Here is a 23,479-nt window from a genome sequence, read left to right as displayed (position 1 = left end):
ACAACTCCACACCCTGTGATTTTTGGCAAGGAGATTGATTTAAGGCCAACTGTTCAGGAAAAACAAGCCATTTCCTATTTTATGGAAAAGGCTCATAAACACATGGGCTCTAGTCTTTGAACTCAAGCACGTCAGGTCTCCAGTGACTAGTGTTCACAGAAATTATTAATTGCAAGGCAGGGACACTTAACAAGTGTTGAGTCTCAGAGAAAATGAATGATGATTTCTTCAGAGGTACAAAGAGGGAGCATGATGGGGTTGGGGGAGGAAATAGGCTCCTAGAAGGAGCAGGGGCCCATGGAGAGACAAGTGGGAGGTAAGAGTGCCTGACTGAATTTTTAACTCTTCTTCCCCTAATGCATGATGTACTTCCTTTACCTTTTTACCTATAGATTTCCCAACAGCTTCTTTGACAAGTAAAGCGGAATATTTCCTCTTCCTCAGTGTCCCTCTGAACTAAAGGCTCTGCCCCAAACAGCACTTCCTGGGGGCAAAGCCTTTGGAGGAAGCAGCTGAGTGTGGAGGTCAAAGCAAGAGGTTGAAGTAAAGTAGCCTTGGCTTTGATCCCAACTCTGTCACACGGTAGTAGGTGACCACAGGCACTTAATCTTCCTGAGGAGTTCCCGTTGTGGCGCAGTGGTTAACAAATCCGACTCCGACTAGGAACCATGAGGTTTCGGGTTCGATCCCTGCCCTTTCTCAGTGGGTTAAGGATCTGGTGTTGCCGTGAGCTGTGGTGTAGGTAGTGGACGCGTCTCAGATCCCGCGTTGCTGTGTTTCTGGCATAGGCTGGCAGCTACAGCTCCGATTAGACCCCTAGCCTGGGAACCTCCATATGCCGCGGGAGCGGCCCAAGAAATGGCAAAAAGACCAAAAAAAAAAAAACCTTCCTGAATCTTGGATTTCTTTCATTGTAGTAATCTGGATAAATAATTCCCACTCCAGTTAACGATCCGGCGTTGCCGTGAGCTGTGGTGTAGGTTGCAGACGCGGCTCGGATCCTGCGTTGCTGTGGCTCTGGCGTAGGCCGGTGGCTACAGCTCCGATTCGACCCCTAGCCTGGGAACCTCCATGTGCCGCGGGAGCGGCCCAAGAAATAGCAACAACAACAACAGACAAAAAAAAAAAAAGACAAAAAAAAAAAAAATTCCCACTCCAGAAAATTATTGTAAGGACTCAATCTAAATACTTATGAAACATCCCTTAGCACGTGTTGGCACTCAACATTTGCTAGCTACTATATACATGTATGTATAATGTACGTATTATATGTGTGTATTTTATATATATATACTTGTAATTAATCAAAATTATATTTGTGGTAGATTCTCAATGCCTTATAATAATACATCTATTTTATTTTATATTTAATTGAAGTATAGTTGATTTACAATATTGTGTTCCCAGTTTATAGCAAAGTGATGTATATTTTTTCAGATTCTTTTCCATTATAGATTATTATAAGATATTGAATACAGTTCCCTGTGCTACACAGTAAGTCTTTGTTGTTTATCTTTTTTTTTTTTTTTTTTTTTTTGTCTTTTTGCCATTTCTTGGGCCGCTCCCTCGGCATATGGAGGTTCCCAGGCCAGGGGTCCAATCGGAGCTGTAGCAGCCGGCCTACGCAAGAGCCACAACAATTAATTAATATATGCAGCAACTGAGAGCCTGCAATAGGCAAGATATATGATGATACACACAAAAAATTCTCTCAAACTTTTATTAAATGAATGTAAAATCTTTTGGTTAGGTGGGAACCAATTCCAAAGGACTCTCTAGAATATTCTTTTTTTTTTTTTTTTTTGTCTTTTTTTGCCATTTCTTGGGCGGCTCCCGCGGCATATGGAGGTTCCCAGGCTAGGGGTTGAATCGGAGCTGTAGCCACCGGCCTACGCCAGAGCCGCAGCAACGCGGGATCCGAGCCGCGTCTGCGACCTACACCACAGCTCACGCAACGCCGGATCGTTAACCCAGTGAGAAAGGGCAGGGACTGAACCCACAACCTCATGGTTCCTCATCAGATTCGTTAACCACTGCGCCATGACGGGAACTCCTGTTTATCTATTTTAAATACAGTGCTGTGTATCTGTTAATTCCATACTCCTAATTTACCCCTTCACTCCCGCTTCCCCTTTGGTAACCATAAGTTGGTTTTCTATGTCTATTTAAAATACGAAAGAGAATCCATTCCCAAAAGTCATCTTGCTACTCTAGGGATCATCACAGCTGCACAGAGGTGTTAGGTCATGACACAGTTTTCATCTTAGGGGATCTTGCAGTTTTGTTATATGACCAATGGGAAAATCCACCTCATTATTCCCAGGGAGCAAGCAACTTACCAAGTTAAGCTGAGTCAAATTTGCTTTGTGAGAATTTCAAGTCCCATCTAAAGAGATAAAGCTACTGTGTAGGACTGTTAGAGCCAGATTCTTTGGCTTCCCACCCTAGAAGAGAAATACTGCAGGTCGCTCAGTGGCAACCATCTGACTGTGCTTGGGAATGAGCCAACTGACCTACTGGAAGACCCAGCATTGGCTTCTCAGTAATCATCCTTGGGTTTGGAGGAAAAGTATTGAGAAAACCAGAATAAAATGGAATAAGCCCAAATTCAGCTTCTCTGCCTTATAGGAATTGCTATACATATTATCCCTCTCACCTTCAAATAGAGTGAAAGGTCCTGAGGACAGAGCAGATCTCCTGATGAATACCCCACGTGGCAGGTGCCCAATAAATGTCTATGTAATTGTTGAGCTGAAATTTATGGTGACATTGAAACACTACCTTTAGTGAGTATAGGGATTCCTGTTCCTACATGGTCTTCAGAAGGGGTTGTATTTGTCAAGCTCTATTTCCCCTGATTATAGTTAGGAAAAAGGCACGTGAGGATGGCATTGGCTAAGAACCCATCCTAAGGAGAATGTTTGAACTATAAATAGTGTGTTTATTGGAAATGAATAGAACACAGCTTAAGTTTTAAAAAGACGAATATTGGTACATATTTATAAAATTATCCAGCCACTAATCACTCCAACTTGTCTTCTAGATATATGGTATATTTATAAATGGAAAATTCTTAAAAAAATGTATATTGAAAGAGCAAAGCTTTCTAATATACCCCACAGCCCCCCTAGTAACATAAAAGAGGTGAATGATGATTTCATCTCTGCAGTTCTAATAATACCCAATCAGAATTTACAGAGAGCACTTGCTGAGTGTTTAATGACAGAACTGATGTTACACCTGAAAGTGACATCATCATTTATTATTATTATTATTATTTTGCTTTTTAGTGCCGCACCTGTGGCATATGGAAGTTTCCAGGCTAGGGGTAGAATTGGAGCTGCAGCTGCCGGCCTACGCCACATCCACAGCAGCGCCAGATCTGAGCCACATCTGCAAACTATACCACAGTTCATGGCAATGCCAGATCCTTAACCCACTGAGCGAGGCCAGGGATGGAAACTGCATCCTCACGGATAATAGTCAGGTTCATTAACCACTGAGCCACGACGGGAACTCCCATGAAAGTTATATTAAAGATTCTGTAGGTTAAAGCAATCTTCCCAGGTAGGAAAAGTCTGCCAGGAGGCGAAAGGGTGGGTTCCAGACTACTGTGGCTTTGTCCCTGCCATTCAGCTTAAAATGATAATCCCACCCCATTTTTCCTCCTTGGGATAAGCTTGGTATTTATTAGTTCCATGCATTTCTTTTAATTTTGCCACCTGAATGTTTATCTCCAAGCAACACATAGCATTGCTTTGCCTGTATTTCAACTTTACATATGTAGAATTCTGCTATGTTCTGCCATTTTTTGCTATATATCAAGAAAAAGATTTCTGTCTACTTATATTGAAATTCAAAACTTCTGATCATCAAAAGACCAGAGGCAGAAGGAACAATCCTCAGATGGAGAGATGATATTTATAAAACTTCTAACTAATGATCACCTCTCAGAATCTAAGCTCACAATATTTGTCAGGTTGAAACTTGAATCTCTAGCAATCACTTTTTGGGCCTCTGGATAAATGCAGCCTATGATGCTCAAAATGATAATGTCATTAGCACTAGACCCACAAAGCCTTTCTGTCATATTACAGCTGCTCAGTAATGAGCACAGATCAGAAACTGAGGTCAAGTTCAGACAGCTTGTTTGGAGACCACCCAGAAAATGTGTTGCCTGTGCCAAGAAATCCAACTTCTCCAAACCCAGCTACATTAGGCAAGTCAGAGGATACCAAAGAAGAGAAAAGAAAAAGAATCTGGAGTTCCCGTCGTGGCGCAGTGGTTAACGTATCCGACGAGGAACCATGAGGTTGCGGGTTCCATCCCTGCCCTTGCTCAGTGGGTTAACGATCCGGCGTTGCCGTGAGCTGTGGTGTAGGTTGCAGACGCGGCTCGGATCCCGCGTTGCTGTGGCTCTGGTGTAGGCTGGTGGCTGCAGCTCCGATTCGACCCCTAGCCTGGGAACCTCCATATGCCGAGAGAGCGGCCCAAGAAATGGCAAAAAGACAAAAAAAAAAAAGTCAAGGGGAGTTCCCACTGTGGTTCAGCAGGTACGAAGCTGACTCGTATCCATGAGGATGCAGGTTTGATCCCTGACCTCACTCTGTGGGTTGAGGATCCAGCGTTGCCCGCGAGCTGTGGTGTAGGTCACAGACACGGCTCGGATCCCAGGTTACTGTGGCTATGGCATAGGCCAGCGGCTACAGCTCCGATTCGACCCCCCAGCCTGGGAACGTCTATGTGCTGCAAGAACGGCCCTAAAAAGCAGAAAATTTAAAAAAAATAAAAATAATAAAAAGCCAAGAGAAGTAACAACCAGAGCCCTTGGAATCATAGAACCCAAGGCCATAGGATGACACACTGTAGGGAGCTGAACATATCCCCCCAAAGATATGTCCACGTTCGACCCCCTGGAACCTGTAAATGTGACATTCTTTGGGAAAATGATCTTTGCAGGTCTAACTGAAGATCTCAAGATGAGATCACCCTGATAATCCTGGTGGGATTAAGTCCAATGGCAAGTGTCTTATGAGACAAAGGGGGAGGAGACATAGAACAGGAGAAGGTGAGGAGAATGCAGGCACAGATTGGAGGCATGTGACCACAGGCCAAGGGATGCCTGGAGACCCCAGAGACTGGAGGAGGCGAGGAAAGATTCCTTCTCAGAGCCTTTGCAGGATGTGCAGCCCTGTTGACACACCCGAAATCTCTCAGAAAGCCAACTGTATTCTCATTGTCTAGGATTTTCCTTTTTATTAGGCCATTTCCAATATTTAAAGAGAGCTGGCCTCCTCTGTTCTCTGTCAACTCTTGGACCTGCTGAGCTACCTGAATCTTCCATAGGCATGTTCTTTTCGAGTCTCCTGAATAGGGAAACAAATTTGAGAAATGGATCAAACCTATACTCAATGGTTAGAGACTTCAATGTCACTTGAATGGGGGCCCACAATTGAAAAAAAATTCACAGGCTAAATTCAGTTTTCCAGTTTGATGTTAAATGGACATACACACAACGTTATAAATTGGAGATAAAATGATACAGCTGTGCAAGTAGAAATTAAATAGGTTAGTGATAGAACATGTGACAAACAGTTAAGCTAAGCCAAAAAAATGAAAGTAACATGCTTGTCAATAGAAATAATACTGGGGCATTCCCTCCATGGCGAGGTGGGTTAAGAATCCAACTTCAGTGGCTTGGGTAGATGGGACTCTGGGTACTGCTGAGCAGAAACATGTAGGGGTGGGTGGGCCTTCAAGAAACGAACAAGAAATAGCCTGAGAACGGGGAACTCTGAGTGTGATGTCTCATGAAGTCAAGGGACAGCTCCTGGCCCGGGGTGTTTGTGTGGAAAGAGATTCATGGCACTGTGGGGACTGCCAGTCACCATGGCTGTGCAAACTGAAAGACCGGGAGGGGGAAGTAGGACTTTTCCAGAGAGGGAGACATCTTTGAAGACTCTCACATTTACATTCTGTTGCCTTGTCTCATATCTATATGTCTTTGAATTGAGATAATCTGAGGAAAAAAAAAATAATTCACCTGTCCTCTACCTTCACTTAGGGTCTAAGTGGTTGTCCACTGCTGCCAACCACCTATGAGGAAAGGTCCTGAAGGCTATCAGAATCAGGAAAAAGAAAAACAAGGTAGTAAGTTTTCCAGCTGAAAGACCCATCCTTCATTTTGGCATAACATCCTTCCTCCTTTTTTTTCTGAGTGTTAAATATTCGGTCATTTTTGAGATCATGACGACCTCTGGAACTTGACTTTTTTACATGTCTGATTTGGGCAAAATAAAAACTGAGGCTCCTTGTGTGATTTTTTTTTGGGGGGGCGGAATTTCTTCTTCTGGCAAACCCCAAAATCTGAGATCCAGGCTTCCATGATATAAGGGAAGATAAGATTGAATTTTTTTTTTTTTTTTTTGGTCTTTTTGCCATTTCTTGGGCCGCTCCCTCGGCATATGGAGGTTCCCAGGCTAGGGGTCAAATCACAGCTATAGCCGCCGGCCTACGCCAGAGCCACAGCAGCGCAGGATCCGAGTCGTGTCTGCCACCTACACCACAGCTCACGGCAACGCCGGATCGTTAACCCACTGAGCAAGGGCGGGGACCGAACCGCAGTCTCATGGTTCCTAGTAGGATTCGTTAACCACTGCGCCACCACGGGAACTCCAAGATTGAATTTTTAAAATTCAAAGACAGGAACTTCAAAATTATGATTGAAGAGCTCTTTTTTCCCAAAGACATTGGTAGGGAAGGAAAGGATGTTTAGATATGTTCCTTATACATAGGAAAGTTTTCATTTATTTATTTATTTTGGCAAAGCCCATGGCATATGGACGTTCCAGGGCCAGGGATCAAACCCAAACCACAGCATCAACCAGAGCCACAGCAGTGACAATGTCAGATACTTAACCCACTGACTCACTAGGGAACTCCTGAGAAAGATTTTAAAATGCATAGGACGGGTGCATTCTTAATATAGAATCAAATTAATGAGAATGACTTTTGGACTAATTATTATGAGCTTTAACATTTAACATACAATTCAGTTGAGGTTATTCTAGTTTAACCCGGAGAGTAATCATCTCCTTTGTGCTTACCTGGGCCAGGTACAGAGCAAAGTCTTTCCATGCTGCATCCACTCCCAGCCAATCCCTCTCACATTCACTGCATTTTAAAGAAGAGGAACCTGAGAGTTTGGAGAAAGAATTCCATTCTGTGCCATAGAAATAACCACCACAGGACCAGCTGTTTTCCAAAATAAACTTCCTCTCCTCTCCCTGGAACGCCCTCATTCCTGTGATACCACTATTGACCACAAGGGGAAGTAGAGACTCATATTTGAATGTATTCATTTTAAATGACCAATTTTATCTATTCTTAGATTAATTAAAAGTTCAAAGTGCCCAAATGCATGCTAACAATGTTTTCCATGCTTCTGCTTTTACCCACAACATTATTTGGCTGGATCAAAGAGCCAAAATGGAAAAAGTGAACAGAACTCAGTGCTTCATTGGAATGCGTGTTTTCATCCTAGGACACAGATACTGAATTTATGCATGAGGGATGTAGGTTTTCCACGTGGAGGAGCAGAGGGATTCTGGTATTTTCATAAAGACACAGCAAGTGAATCTACCACTTTGCATTTATTCTTGAAGACAAGTCTTAGATCTAACATGTATAAAGTGGCAATAATGACAATAAACTTCCCACTTACTTCACAAAGGACCCTTGAAAGTCCAAATGAAGCAATCATCTCTGGCCTTCCCCTGAAATAACTACTCCACTTCCCCTCCAAAAAAATCCTCTAAGAACTGTTGCAAATATGATCAAATGACAAGGCAATCAAGCTAGCTAAATATTTGTATCACCTGAATGAAGTAATTGTGAGGAACATCCTGAAGCTATTTTCAAGAAGGGCTCTGGTGGGTGTAGGGTCCTTGTAGAATTACTGCAGGGGATCTGAGAATCCCCAGGTGAGCCACAGACAAAAGAAATAGCGGCTGTCTTGTGGAGGCCCCTAATATTTTGACACAGGTGCAGAACTTAGTATAATAAGCCTCTTATTTTGTTATTGTTTTTCTTTTCTTTCTTGCTTTCTTATTCTTTTTCTTTTTAGGGCCACATGTCTGGTATATGGAAGTTCCCAGGCTAGGGGTCAAATCAGAGCAGCAGCAGACAGCCTACACCATAGCCACAGCAACACCAGAGGCAAAGCCACATCTGCCACCTATACCACAGTTCATGGCAACACTGGATCCTTAACCCACTGAGCAGGGCCAGGGATAGAACCCAAGTCCTCATGGATACTAGTCAGGTTTGTTAACACTGAGCCACAATGGGAACTCCACAAGCCTCTTTGGATTCCCTCCAGTGGGGTTAGGTCTCCCGAAAGACCCCTTCCACTAGCTGCTTTCTGGATGGTTGCCGAAAAAGAAGTCCCAACCCCAGGGAAGTAAATTTTATTGAGCTCCTTGGCTGCCTTTAGGAACCCAGCCACTTAATGTGAAGGAATTATGATGCCATCATGTCTAGGGAAGAGGGCGGGGTCCCAGCCCCACATGGTTCCCAGAACAAGAGTACAAGAGAAGACCCTGGGTCAGTAGACTTCCAGGAAAGGGAGAGGGAGGGCAAGAAATCCTCTGCCATCCCTCCACAAGACCCCCACGCCCCCTCCCACTAGTACCACCACCATTTGGGGACCTGGTAGTTTCCTGTGTCCTCTCTGAGGACGTCCAGCTCGTCCCCAAACTGTAATCAGCTTAGCTCTGCACCACCTGATGTTTGCTCGCTCTCCTTCTCTGCCTCGCCCTCTTTTCCTTCCTTTTTCTCTCCTGTGATTGCAGTTCCCCGGTGAGGTGTTGGCCTGCAGGCTTTTGCTTCAAACTGTGTCCCCTGGGGAATACAGGATTAGACGGAATGTTTTGTTGCTTTAGAATTTGAAGTCTTCACAGAGGCTTGTTACCCCATCTTGTATTCATGATCGGGTTTGCTGCACCTTCTAAACTGGTCACTAGATGGCCAAACTTGTAGTCATTCAACAACCCTGATCTGGTATTCATAAGGCTTGCTGCAACGTCTAAATTGGTCAGTAGATGGCGCGCTAACCACACCCTTTCATGACTGGGGACCGTTGTATGGTGCTCAAAAATTTGACCTCCTTCAAAAAAAATTACTTTTCTGACCTGTGGTAAGTGTTGGAGCTGCAGAGAGTTCCAAAATAACAGAAACAATAGTTATGTAAACAATATAGTGCGGCAACGTCTATTAGATGTATTTACTGACCTTGAAGGTGGGTTTCAAACAATTCATTTTCTTATACTTGATAAAACGTATTACTTTTAAAAAAGAAATCCCTTTTTGAGGTTAAATTCAGATAACATAAAGTGAACTATTTTGAAGTGAATAATTTAGCGGCATTTAATACATTGACAATGTTGTGCAACTATCATGTCCATCTGTTTCCAAAACATTTCCATCATTACAAACTAACACCCCTTTTAAGCAGTTTCTCCCCATTCCCCCCTCACCCCAGCCCCTGGCAACCAACCAGTCTGCATTTGATCTTGATGGATTCATTTATCTATTCTGGGTATTTCGTAGAAATTGAATCATACAATATATGATCTTTTGCGCCTGGTTTCTTTCACTTAGCATAATGTTTTCAAGGTTCATCCATCTTGAAAAAGTATATTGGATCATGTCATCTGAGAGTGGAGATCATTTTAATTCTTCCTTTTTCATTAGATGCCTTTCATTTTTCTTATCTAATTTCTCTGGATAGAAATTTCAATACAAAATTGAAGAGCAGAGGTGAAAGTGGGCCTCTATGTCTTGATCCTGATATGAGAGGGAAAGCTTTGGGTCTTTCACCACTGAGTTTGATGATAGCTGTGGGTTCTTCATAAATGCCCTTTGTGATACTGATGAAGTTCCCTTCTTTTTCTAGTTTTCTGAAATTCTTTTTTATCATAAAGGGTGATGAATTTTGTCAGTGGCTTTTTCTGTGTCAACTGAGATGGTCATGTGGGTTTTTTCCTTCATTCCATAATCTGATAACATTGCATTGACTGATTTGCTTATGTTTAAAACCACCCTTGCATTCCTGGGCATTTATATTTTAAACAGCTTTTTAAGAAAATGAAGACATAAAATGGGGTAAGACTATAGATGAGGTAGAATTAAGTATGCAGACCAGGGAAAGTGGTGTAGAGAAAAGGATGGGTGGAAAGAAGGAAGAAGAAGACAAACCAGCCAGTGAAAAAGATAAGAATGGCCTTAAATGCTAAGAAAATGAAAGCCAACTCTTCTAAGAGAGTCTTTCTCTGATCCCATATAGCTGAGAAGCCATATCCAATTTCCAAAGATCCAGGTTCATTTTCCTTATCTGTAAAGTGAATAGATTATTTGGGGTATGATTATTATTATTTTAATTATAATTCCACATCATGCTCAGAACATAAGCCTTTCCTAGGTAACTATACACATGGTTGCATAATAGCCCATGGTGAGTAATCACCTTAGGCATTAAGATTCGTCTTTATTTTTCATTAATGTTAGCATATTCTGACAAACACAAAGTACATTATCTATGAGGCACCTTCTAGCTCTAAAAGGTTGTGGCTTCCTGATTCTATGAAGTGGATATATTGCAGGTCCTACCTAATTCCACAATTCCTAATCCCATATGGTTAGAAAACCTGTCCAGCAGGCAACTTCCTCCGATCTACCCTAATTCTCACGTGTCTCAATTCAGTCCTATTATCTCTTGTCCTGCTCTTGTGGAAATGGATAACAGTGAATCACCTGTTGCTAGTGCAGAGCCGTCTCTTCCTCAACTCACTTAAACAGTTGTCTCCGAGGCACATCTAATCTGATTGTCTCTTCTAGGCAGAGTGAGAAGACAATGAGAGAACACGTGTGGTCCTTGCCAAGGTGTTTCCTGCTCTCTCCTGGCTCTCTCCATCCCTTTTTCCCCCTCCAACAGTTCCTCTCTGATCTTCAGGTTAACTCCTTCTTGCCTGCACTGCTGGGACCTCCGAGAGTATATCATTCTGTAAGCTAAAACTCCCAAGTGAGGATAGAGCTACTGCTTTTAGCCCAGCACCGAAACATCAGGCAGTTTTCAACTCATCTTCATTAGAAGATAAAGAGGAACACATTACCAAGATGAAACAGATATTTTTATAGATGACAAGTGCTTTTCCCTGGCTTGCTTTATTGGTGCTGCCAGCTATGCAGACAGACCCTGGCTCCTTTCCTCCCATCCTGAGTGCTGTTCTAAGCACTCAGACCCAAGTGTACCTCCGTGACTCATCATCCACTGCCCCAAGTTCACATCCAATGCTAAGGTGGCCTGAGTGGGCCCCGGTTTTCCTATCTGTAAATGAAGAGAATCAGAGAGTCACTAATGGTCTAACGAGAGACTTAAACGAGATACTCCCTATAAAGTACATGGTAGGAGACCTTGCACGTATATAATGTTAACATGTCTCTTCCAATTTTAAAGCTTTGTCCTTTATCACTCAGTGAATTTCCTTTCTGCCTGAGGGATCCCAAAAACCATCAGCTTCTGTGAAGAGCAGATGTGCTGTGTGTGTGACAAGTTAGTGTCATTTGTCAAAACTTGTCCTGGTTGTCTGTGATTAAACCAGTGTCCTGGTTGCCTGTGATGACTCAGGTGGCTCTAGAGAATGGGCTTTCCCAAATCATCATCATTTCACAACAGAAAAATCATTTAAATCAAAGAGCAGCAATAACTATTCTCTATTAGAATGAATTCATTAAATATGTCTTGAGTGCTTGCTTTGGGCCAGGAAGATGGGGGTTATGATTTTTGTAAAAATGCAAAATGGAAAAACCACGGTCCCTGTTCTGAAGACCTTTACAAACCAAGGACAGGAGAAGGTCATGTTCATGCAGAACTGGGGAAGCGACGTTGGTTTCAAGATTTGCATCTCTGAACCGAGGGGTCCTTGTCTCTCTTTCAGCTTTTAGTTGTTACTGTACCTCCTTCAAATCTGAACCCCCAGAACAAGACCAGATGCAATCAGGATCTTGTTAGGCCAATGGACGGTGTAGTTCCTAAATGAATGGTTGAGTTTCAAAATTCTGTACTCTTTTAAACTCACCCATTTACACTTTAGTGATAAATGATGACTCATGATGTACTATTGTTCACTGTCTGGCCCAAGTTAGAAACCTCATAGTCATCATTAATTCCTTCCTGTCTTTCGTCACCCCCATCCAGTCCACAACCCAGTCAGTTTGATTCTACCCGTAAAATGCCTCTTGAATCCACCCCTTGTGTTCCCACTGCCACCCTCAGCCCAAGCGCTCAGTTTCTCCTGCCTGGCTGGTCCAGTCCACACCTCCTTCAACCCATCCTGCACATCACAAGCCAGTCAGCATCCCAAAAGCCCGGGCTCAGGTGCATCACATCATCTGAAATCATAAAACATCCTTACAGGTGTAATACTAAAACACCAACCAAGATTTTGCGAAATTGGGAAGGCAAAACTACTAAAGGAAAGCGATAGGAAATATCCTACCTAAAGAGGGAAAACACTCACTAGATTCCAGAATTCTCAGAATAGACCAAACGTCAACATTTCCTAGGCTTCTAGGAGTTTAAAGAAAACCATCTCTCTCTCTCTCTCTCAATCTCTCTCTCTCTCTGTCTCTGTCTCTCTCTGAATTGCCTTCTATTTAGAATTGATGTTTTTTCACTCTAATTATTAATCCAGGGGAAATCAAATGTGATCAGAGAATTCTTGTTCAAAGATCTGACATATCTCCTGTCTTACCACTATTTAATACCTATGAAAATCTGCCTTTAGATGGAAATAGCTTTAAATGCCCAAAATACTGTGCTTATGTGATTTCATTATCTTACTCAAGAAGCCTCTAGTAACTTGGTAAGTTTAAATATTGACAATAGAAATGAAAAGTCTATGATGAAGTTTATAACTGAAAATAAAATCATGTGGCAAGAGCTCTGTTCTACAGAACAAGTCAAAACACACCTGAGGGGTTTGAGCTCATCTGAAACATTTAAGGTGGACTTTGTCCTCCTGCTCAGGGGCTTAGTCTCCCTGTTTGCAACCTACCAACCACCTGCAGGAAACATCACTACTGCCATTCAGAAGACCCATAAGACATGGAATCATGTAGAACTGAAAGGAATTGGAGACCTCCTCCAGCCCAGGCCCGTCTTTTTCGATGAGAAACCCAAGTTGGAAAAGCAAGGGACTGCCCAGGGCCACCCAACTAGTCAGTTTCTCTGATCACCCCACTTGTCACCCTAGGCAGGCTCCTCAGTGCTTGGCCAGTGCTCATGGAAAGGCAGCTGCAGAAAATAACTGTCATGGTGCCAAATTCTTATCTGCTGGTGTCCTTTCAGACCGGGTGGGCTGAGTGCCAACGGGAAACTCAGAGTCTGTGAATTCTAATCCTGGACAGCTCTGCTCATCGTCTTAAGTTTCCCTCCAGAGCCGAGGTCCTGGGACAAATCAGAGGGGACTTGAAACGCATGAGTGGGACCCATGGGTGCATGTGAATCAGGGCATGTTGTTGGTGCTGTTTATAACACTGTAACAACCATATGTTCTGATGGCCTTATAACCAGTCTACACATTTTTCTATCCAGCTGTCCTGATTAAACACATATATTTTAGCAATCTCTTCTCACACCCCAAAATGGGTAGATGTGTGGCTCATCGTGCAAATCAATACCTAGAAGATTTCAAAATGCTGAGGAGGCCAATCCCTTTAGAGGAGGGCTGGAAGAGAATTGCAGTTAAAGGCTTAGAATTTTCAGATTTAAGGAAAAATAAAGGGGCTCTGAATGCTCAGGGACTGTGAGCTTTTACTCAATGACGTTTCTCAAATGGTCATCTCCATGCGATGATGACCGTGATGCTGACACTGATAGCAATGACTAACATTTGCTGACTTCCTCCTAGGCAGGGCACTGGGCTTAGTGTTTGACCTTCACTATTGCTTTGACCTTCACAAACAACCCCAGCCAATAGATCCTATTATATCTTTGTTCTACAGGTGAGGAAACTGAGCCTCAGTAATTTTAAGTCACTGGTAAGAGTCCACACTGTTCACCGCCATACTAGATGATCACTGCAGTCACCAGATTAAATGTTGAAAGCCTGCCATTACTTTCCGTTCTTTCTGAGAAGCCCTTGTCCAGACTGGCCTCACCTGTCAGCTCTCTGGGAAGATTTCCACGTCGACTCAAGGCTGGGTGTTGTGCCCTTCCTCCTGCCCTGGGGGGGGCACCCCTCATAATACTTGGCACCCCATACTTAAAACACCAGTCCATCCATCCATTTCTCTTTGTTCCTTAACAGCTCTTCGAGGCGAAGCAACTGTGTCATTCATTTCCTTCCACCCAATGCTGTCCTGGCTCATAGCTGATGATCAATAAGTGTTTTGTGAATAAATGGCTGATGTGCAAATTGACCATATGTTCTGGTTATCCATTTAGCTGAGTCATAAACTACCCCCAGTTTAGTAGCTTCAAATAATAACTATATGATGATTGTGTCTCAAACTCCATAGGTCTGGAATTAGGACAGGGCCCAGCAGGGATGTCTCACCTCTGCTGTCTGTCCTCCATGGTTTCTTCAGTTTCCATAAGACACCCCAACAGTGGGCTCTGTTGAGCTCCTCCATTCTCCTGTGTAATCTCAGGATTTCTCTCTCCCTCTCTCTCTCTCTCTCTCTCTCTCTCTCTCTCTCTCTCGGCCTCTTCATGTGGTCCCTTCAGGAACATGGTTGGAATTCTCACTTGGAAGCTCAGGAATCCCAATTAAGTACAAGCAGAAGTGGCTAGTCTGCAAGGCTCAGGAACTGTCAGAGTCACTTCTGTCCCCTTCTATTTGTTAAAGCAGGTCCCTGTGCCAACCCTACACAGGGGCCTGGGCAGTGGGGTCCTGGTTCATTGGGGACCATCTTTGGAGTTTAGATAGGAGAGCCAACCCCAGTCCAGCCCAAGCCTCCAAAGAAATGATGTTAGTCAGAGGAGGACCAAGGCAGAGAAGATGAAGAGTTCAGCTTAGTCTGTGAGAACGCTTTGAGGGAAAACCTATCATTAAAACACATAAAAGGAGTTCCCATAGTGGCACAGCAGAAACGAATCTGACTAGGAACCATGAGGTTGCGCATTCGATCCCAGGCCTCCCTCAGTGGGTTAAGGATCCGTCAGTGTCATGAGCTGTGGTGTAGTTTACATACGAGGTTCAGATTCTGCATTGCTGTGGCTGTGGTGTAGGCTGGCAGCTATAGCTCAGATTTGACTCCTAGCCTGGGAACCTCCATATCCCACGGGTGCAGCCCTAAAAAGCAAAAAAGAAACAAAACAAAAAAACACATAAAATTTAGGGATTCTCAGAGAGTTCTGTGCACCTGAGCCAGTATAGTGCTTGGTCAAAAACACCTGAGATGTTCTATCTAGAACACAGCTCTCAGGAACTCCCATAGGGCTCGGTGGTAACAAATCCGACCAGTATCCATGAGGATGTGGGGTCAGTCCTTGGCCTCACTCAGTGGGTTAAAGATCCATAGGCGTAGGTCACAGATACAGCTCGGATCTTGCATTGCTGTGGCTGTGGTGTAGGCCAGCAGCTTCAGCTCTGATTTGACCCCTAGCCTGGGACCCTCCATGTGCCACAGGTGTGGCCCTAAAAAAGAAAAAAAGAAAGAAAAAAAATGTGAATTTTTAAAAATTCCAAAAATAAGAGCTTCCTGGTACCTCAGTGGGTTAAGGATCCAGTGTTGTCACTGCTCTGGCTCTGGTTACTGCTGTGACGAGAGTTCAATCCCTGGCCAGGGAACTTCCACATGTCTGGGCGTGGCCAAAAAGCAATTCCAAAAATAATACATAAACTTTTTTAACAAAGATAAAAGCTTCTTGCTCTTTGCTCCTCACTGTTTCTACTGATGATAGAATATCATCAATATATTTTCACCAAATTGAAAGCCCCTGACTGAAAGCCCCTGCTCTTAACAGCTCCGTAAGGCTGTTTACCACAGCAGCAAAGGATCCCAAAGTTGATCTGTAGCCTATCTTGGTGACAGTAGAACCACAAGGGCTGAGATAATTCAAGGCACCAGTACTTCAGTGCTAATTGTATTTACACAATTACATGTAGATTTCAGGTTCTGGCTACTTTCTAGACATTCTTAGAGTCATGGATTCCAAGGATTTTTCTGGACCATTTTTCACCATTGTGGGAGAGAGAAGAAAAAAATAATACAAAAAGCAAAACAGCATAGAGAAGAGGATAAATGTTGATTCGGGGGGTGAGTGCAAAGATGCAAGTACGCTGACTATCCTCAGGTGGATAAGAAATGCCCAGTGAGGGTTATTTTGCTATATAGTAAAATGGCACATTATGAATCAAGATACTTTAATTAAAAAAAGTGAAAAGAAGTAGCTAGGTGCCCTGTTACAAAAGGGGCTTTTTAGGGCCACAGCTATGGCATATGGCAGTTCCCTGGCAAGGGGTTGAATCAGAGCTGCAGCTGCCAGCTTACACCACAGCAATGGTCATGCCAGATCCAAGCCACATCTGCAACCTACACCACAGCTCACAGCAACGCCAGATCCTTAACCCACTGAGTGAGACCAGGGATCAAACCCATGTCCTCATGGATACTAGTCGGGTTTGCTACCACTGCGCCAAGATGAGAACTCCCAAAGGGGGCCAATTTTTACCTCCTGCTATTAGATGCTTGGCAGTAAGAAGCCAGTGAAGAACTTACCTGATATCTTTGTAATATCTTTGCCCTTCCAGATATTATTAATATGAATTTTTATCATTTTAATTTGTTTCAAAATATTAGCCAACCTATCTATTACCTATTACAATAGGATGTGTTCCACTTAGTTCTTTTTACGAAGGGGGGGTGTCTTTCTAATTTTTTTGACTTATGAGGTTTTATTACTGAGGGAAAAACTATGCCTGTAAAAATAAAACTAAAAAGAAAAACAACAAAAAAACTCCTTTGTCAATTGTAATGGTCACTGTCACTGTTTGTAAAAGAGCCATCAGAGTAAAATGAAGTTGTAACTTGAAGCTCAGTGCAAACGAATATGCCCCAAATCAATTCTACATCCATGACCAAGAGAGACGCCTAAATGTTTCAAAATTACAGTGTTGAAAGCATTTCTTTTAAAATATTCATCTTAGGAAGAGCCTGTGAAAGGGGGTTTTTTTGTTCTCTTTGATTGAGTCAGTCTCACTAATAATAATAATAATGCTTTGGTCCCTCAAAAAGCCCCCAAAGAGCATTTTTCAATTTACTCACTTGATTTGTTATTCAGTACTTTTTACATTATATTTCTTAAACATCTTTCCCTCCCCCCCTTTCTTTTTCTCCCACATCAGTGTAATCACATTGAAATAACTAAGGACAAACTTATTTCTCCTTCTTAAAAAAAAAAAAAAAAAAAAAAATTCCTCATTTCCCCTGTTTCAACACCTATTCTCCAACCCAAATCCCTAAAGGAAAATGATGGGGAAAAAAAATTAATAAAAGTTTTGGGATGCCTTTCTACTATGGAGCGCACACGAGAGTTAAGGTGGACCAAGGAAGAACTGGTTCGGGGTTCTTCAGGCCTCTCCCAACAGCAAACTTTGCCCAGAAGCTTGAGAAATTTATACTGATTCATTGGGACTTTCTAGAAATTGGTCTCTTTCTTTCTTTTTCATTTTTTAAAAATTTATTAAAGTATAGTTGATGTACAATGCTGTGATAATCTTTTTTTACAATAACATAATTCTTGACACTGAACTTTTTTACAGAAACCCTGGAGCAAAAAAAGCTCAAGAAAGTTTTTTTTCTTCTTCTTCTTTACAAATGATCAGATTATCCAGTGCCAAAAAATGAGTTTGCCCGTTATTTTGTAATAACCTATAAGGGAAAAGAATCTGAAAAAGAATATATATATATATATATATATTACTGTTTGTAGGAAGATATATATATATATATATGAGAATTACTGTGCTGCTGTGCTGTACACCTGAAACTAACAGGACATTGTAAATCAACTATACATCAATAAAATTTAATTTAAAAATGAGTTTGCAGAGGACAACACTCTGGATAAGTGAGTCAGTGAATAGCACCCACTTAATGGAGCTGGGGGCAGAGTACAGACAGAAAATCTGTCTGTTTGCCCCTGAAGTGTACTGGAAGAATACAATTATAGTAACAAATATTAAAAATATTTCCTTTTACTTATGAAAATGTGCCCTAATATTTCCTTGTTTATTCAAATGCTTTTTTTCTAATCTGTATTCGCCTCCAACACAGGACGTTTTCTTCTTTTCTTTTCTATTTCTGTTTCGCCTCTGGTGGGGCACTTCTCCCTCATTGCCTTAATCCAGGCATCTCAATACACGACTCCGTCTTCAAGACTGGATTCCTGAAATGTCCCACCTGTTTAAAGTGTCCCCCTTTGCCAAAGCTTCCCCCTCTCTTTTCCTTTAGGGTCAGGCAGCCTACTGGGCACTGCTCACTGCCTTAGAAAGGTTGCTTAAATGTTATCACATTTATTCCTGATGATCCTCTTCCAAGATGGGCACAATTATTATCCCAATTTGTAGATGAGAAAACTGAGGCTGAAAGGGGTTGCACAAGATCACCAGTCTGTGGGGTGGCAGAGCTTTGGATTTCAAGGTGTGCTCTGAAGACATTCAGTTTCACCTTAACAAGAGACTACATAGTCTCCTTTCCTGAAAAAAGAGCCTCATTTGCTGGAAGCTCTGAAAAAGACTTTAAGGCTAGCTTGCAGCAGACATCCCACCCCCAAGAAGCCAGCCACCAGAACTGGTGACCAGGCTAAGAATCTCTAAACACCATGATAAGGTCACTAGTTACTAGTCCGAGTCACGCGTTACTCCCAAGTTCTCCTTTAACCAGTAATATCACCCCGCTGCTGACTTCTGTCCCACAAGACTGGATCCTGAGGGCTGGATCCCCCCTAGGTAAGATCAAAAACCCAAGAAAGACAGAAAGCCATTTTGCAGCATTTGGGTTCAGTGTGGTTCAAACCATGCTCCCTCACTTCCCTCTCACTTCCTAAACTCTGGCCGTATTTTCTCTCCCTGGTCAAGAAACCTACCTTTCCATTCCATAAAATAACAGACACACCCCAAATCAGGCAGTTGTTTGGGAAGTTTTATCCTTCACACTTTTTAAATTTTTCTAAGGTTTCTATAAAGAGGATGCTCCTTAAAAAAAAGACCTGTGTTTAAAAAACCATGTGATGGGAGTCCCAAATTATTATTTCCCTTGACAAGTGCAGGTGATGACGTCAAAAAATTCTATGTAAACCTTATTTGAAAAAAAGAAAAGCTTTACTGAAATACAAATTGGTGCCTTATATTGTGGTTTTATTCTGCCAGTTAGACCTGAGGGCCAATCCCCCACCATGGGTGTGTGGGCTCTAGGGGATTCTTGAACTACTTGCAGTTGTTAGCACTGGAGTGTTTGGGGCTGGAGAAAGCTGTGTGTGTGTGTAAGAAAGAAATGCACTATATTGCTTTGAAAAGTGTATGCCTTTTACCATGGCCCTGGCTCCCAAAGACTCTTTAGGTCCAACAAGCCTCCAGTTGTTGCCCTCCTGTAACCTTCGCCTTGAGAAGAAGAATCAGAATCACAGAAATGAAGGCGAGTCATATTTGGAAAGGCAGTAATCCAAAGGTGATCATCTCTTTTTCCGCTGACAATGGTCCAGTTCTCATCCACAGCCGAGAGGGCGCCTTTAAATTAATTCCCAGGCAAATTCAGTCCGGGGCAACAAAGACCACATTTTGACGCCCCGAGGGCACTTGGTTTTCACAATGCGTTTTATTATTCATAAAAAAATAAATTTATTTACATTTGCTAGTTACTGTGATGGTGCAGTCTGGACAGCGGCGCGTTCCCCGGAGCTGGGTCACTAGGTACCGAACAGCCCCAGCGGCCCGCTCCGCGATCCTCACGCGGGAGGAAGAAGGGGGGCGCAGGGAGGCGGGGTTGGAGGCGGGAGCCACACTAGCTTGGAGAGGGGAGACTGGATGAGGAAGGTTAGGACGAGGGCGCAGCAAGTAGGCGCAGGAAGAGGGAGCAGAGTGAGGCTCCAAGGCAGATCCGAGCCAAGTTAGTGCGGCGGAGGGGGAGGGAGGGGAAGGGAGGAAGAGGAGACACAAGGGGTGCTCAAGCCAAGAACCAGAGAGCTGCCACTGCAGCCAGGTTAGGAAGAGAGGGTAGTAAGGGGCGTGACCGCACCTGGAGGCCAAACCGCCCGGAGCGCTCGGGGCAAAACCCACCCGGGAGGTCTCTGAAAGCACGCCTCCAACTCTTCCCGCCCAGAAAGGGCGTCGTCCGCCCGCCAGGGGGTGGGGGTGGGGTGGGGATGGCGCAGACTCGTGGAATGCAAACCCAGCCCAGGTATCCCACACGTCACTATTTGCAACTTAAAAACACGCCCAGATGTAGGTCTCCTGTGAAGACCTCTGTCTTTGAAGCGGAACACTGAGTGCGCGTGCTAACCGTTGCCAACCCTGAGACGCCAGGGCTGTGCAAAGTCAGGCCATCACACGTGTGTACCGGGCTCTGCTTGGAAACTAACCCCTAGGTGGCTAGGCGCTGGGCTCAGTCTGCGGCGGCGGGGCTAGTCTACACTGCTGAAGCTCGAGGTTGGATCTGAATCCGCGCGTGAACTTTGCCCAGACCTGCGGCAGCCTAGCCGTCCCCGCCCTGAGATGACAGCCGCGCCGCCGACCCTCAGGCTCGGCCCCCCCAGGCCCGCCACCACTAGGTTTCACAGTTCCGGGGTGGGGGAGGCTAGGAGAATCCAATAGGTCTTTCTTCCTGTTCTCCGCGGATTCTTGCGCAGTTTCCCTTCTCTCCCTGACCCCCAAACACAGGCGCTTAATCAATAGACCCGTCAAGTGAGTTCGAGTTCGATCTAAGCGGTGGTCCCACATAACCTGCTGGCTGCGGAAACTTCTTTGGTGTCAGAGTCGGGTCGTCCAGAAACCACAAAGGGCCACGTCTGTAAAATCAAAAAGGTCGTCAGACACTGGAGGAGAAACCATTTCAAGCTGAAACCGCTCTCTAAAGTGAACCCTAGCATATCCCTGGCTTTGAGTAGCTCAGATTTTATCAGTATTCTGGTAATCTATGCATCTTTCCTCTCAGTTAAGAGTTTAATTTTACTGGATTTTGATTACATGAGACATCAGATGTCCGTCCATGCTGCCCTCTCGACGATTCCGCGAAACTTGCATAAACTGGGGATTTTGTTGCTTAATTCCCTTCCCTACAACACACACACACACACACACACACACACCCACCACCATGAGCAGCCACTCGTCCCAAGTAGAAATTGGGATATGATCTTTCTCAAGCCCGGAGAGTTGGCAGGTCGGAGAGGGACTTTCCAGACAAATCCCTTGTGGGGAAACCTCTGCTATTCTTCAATAATTGAAAAATCCAATGACTTTTAAAAAGAGCTCGCCCTTCCCTCTTTCCTTTCAGAAAGCAGGGCTGGTTGATTCAAACCTGTCAGACTCTTAACTGGAAGTTTGGAAAGCGAGATTTGCCTTTCAATCTGCAACGGGATAGCGGACTCAGATGGAATTGGTTCACCCCGGAAGCAGGATATTAGCCAACAGCTGTCACTGGGCAAAGCACCACTTAACAATCATCAGAATGATGCAAGCACAGGAGGGTGGATGGTTCTCCTCCAGGAAAATGGCTGGTCCCTCCTGCGATTTGGGAGAAACTAAACTGGCCTCCCCACCACCCATACCAGATCTCCCCCACGACCGCCTTCGGATTTTTCCCAGAGGCCAGACACTGCCCGAGCCTGGGAGCTCACTGGGCATCTCTCGGCTGCTAGCCACGGGCCTCACGCGAGGCTCCCCTACCAGGTTCACCGGGTGGACGTAGCCGTTCTCGTAGCGGTCCTCCTGCAACAGCTGCCGCAGGTGCGCGATGTAACTGGAAGCCAGCCGGAGCGTGTCCAGCTTGGAAAGCTTGGTGTCGGGGGGCACCCAGGGCAGGCTGGTCTTGAGCCTGGAAAAGGCTTTGCTTAGAACGCGCATCCGGGCGCGCTCGCGGGCGTTGGCCGCGTTCCTCTGCGACTGCTTGCACTCGGCGGCCGAGCCCTTGGGCGGGAGGGGCTTCTTGCCGCCGCCGCCGCCGCCTCCCCCCGCCACACGGGGCCGCTTCCTCTTGCAGCCTCCGGCGCCGCCCGCCGCGCCCAGCGCACAGCGCTCCTCTTCGCCGTCGGGGTCTTCCTCCTCTGCCGATGAGTTGTCACTGGGCGAGATGTAGCTGCGCTCCGCGCCCCGGAGGGGCAGCCTCTTGGAGGCGGGGACCGGGTACCCCCGCTGCAGCCCCCGCAGCTCCATCTCCTCGGGGTCGCTCACCGAGCCGGTGGACATCGCTGAGTCCCGAACGCCCCCGCCTTCCTCCCCCAGGCCAGTCTCGCGGTGTCCGCCTTCCGCTCCCTCGCGGAGGCGGGGGTCAGGCTGAACTCTGGAGAGAACTAGAAACCGGGTCGGGAAGCGCGTAGCCGCGAGAGCGAGCCCCGCCGCTGACCCCAGAGAGGGCGGCGGCGAAGTCGGCGCCCTGGCCCCTGCTCGGCGCGCACCACCGCGCTGCGCCTTTTGACAGGACTATTTATCTGTACTCCTCGGAACAAACCACCCCCGGCAAAAAAAGAGGGGGTTGGAGAGGGGGGACAAGAGGTGGGGCGGGGGCGTGGAAGGGGTGGGGACCGCTTTTCCGAGTGTGGAGGATCTGCTGGTGGGGGAGGGGAAGGGGAAGTCTTCGCTGAGCCTTTTGGGCCCCTGGGCCCCACCGACCAGGATCCGTCAGTTCGAGTTGAGTGTGCGCAGGATGAGCAAAGGAGGGGACCTTGTTCATATCCACCCCACTTCCACCCCCAACTGATCTTTGCGCTGGCGAAGATTGTCAGACACTTGGAAACCCCAGGATCGCGACCTCTCTGCTTCTTTCCCAAGTCTTTTCAGCAGAACTGTGTTTTCCAAGTTCATCATTCGTAATGTACGACTGCTTATCCAAGCCTGGCCCCGACAAAAGAGCAGAAGCCAAACAGGCGACACCCGAACAATCCTCGAACTACCTCTCATTGTCCTCGCCTCTTTTTCTTTAGCGTCCCTTCATGGTTTACGAAGCACTTTCGTCTACGTTGCTTCGTTTCATTTTCAAACATCTGTGACTTAAATGTTATTGTCCCCACTTTGCAGAACCTGAAGCTCAGCAGCCCGGATAGATATTAAGTAAAGGACCCCAAATCAACAGGCTGGTAAGTAGCCTATGGGCCCAGAAGCATCCTGGCCCCTCGATATTGCAGTCGCTACTTGCCTCCCATCCACACAGCACAGATCTGCTGTTTTCTGCTGTCTTGAGAGTTCTGTGCATTAATTTT

General features: G+C 45.0%; 1 protein-coding gene across 1 annotated transcript; it reads right to left on the bottom strand.

Moving 5' to 3' along the window:
- Positions 19,863–22,714, bottom strand: MSC (musculin). Its single transcript, XM_003125595.4, has 2 exons — positions 21,951–22,714; positions 19,863–21,070 (listed from the first exon to the last, which is right to left on the bottom strand). The coding sequence occupies exons 1-2, from the start codon at positions 22,467–22,469 to the stop codon at positions 20,984–20,986; spliced, it is 606 nt and encodes a 201-aa protein (XP_003125643.1). The 5' UTR covers positions 22,470–22,714; the 3' UTR covers positions 19,863–20,983.

This window comes from Sus scrofa, chromosome 4 (assembly GCF_000003025.6).
Source record: "Sus scrofa isolate TJ Tabasco breed Duroc chromosome 4, Sscrofa11.1, whole genome shotgun sequence".
Classification (NCBI taxonomy): Eukaryota; Metazoa; Chordata; class Mammalia; order Artiodactyla; family Suidae; genus Sus; species Sus scrofa.
Note: the sequence above shows the minus strand (reverse complement) of the source record. Positions and strands in the feature narration are given on the sequence as shown.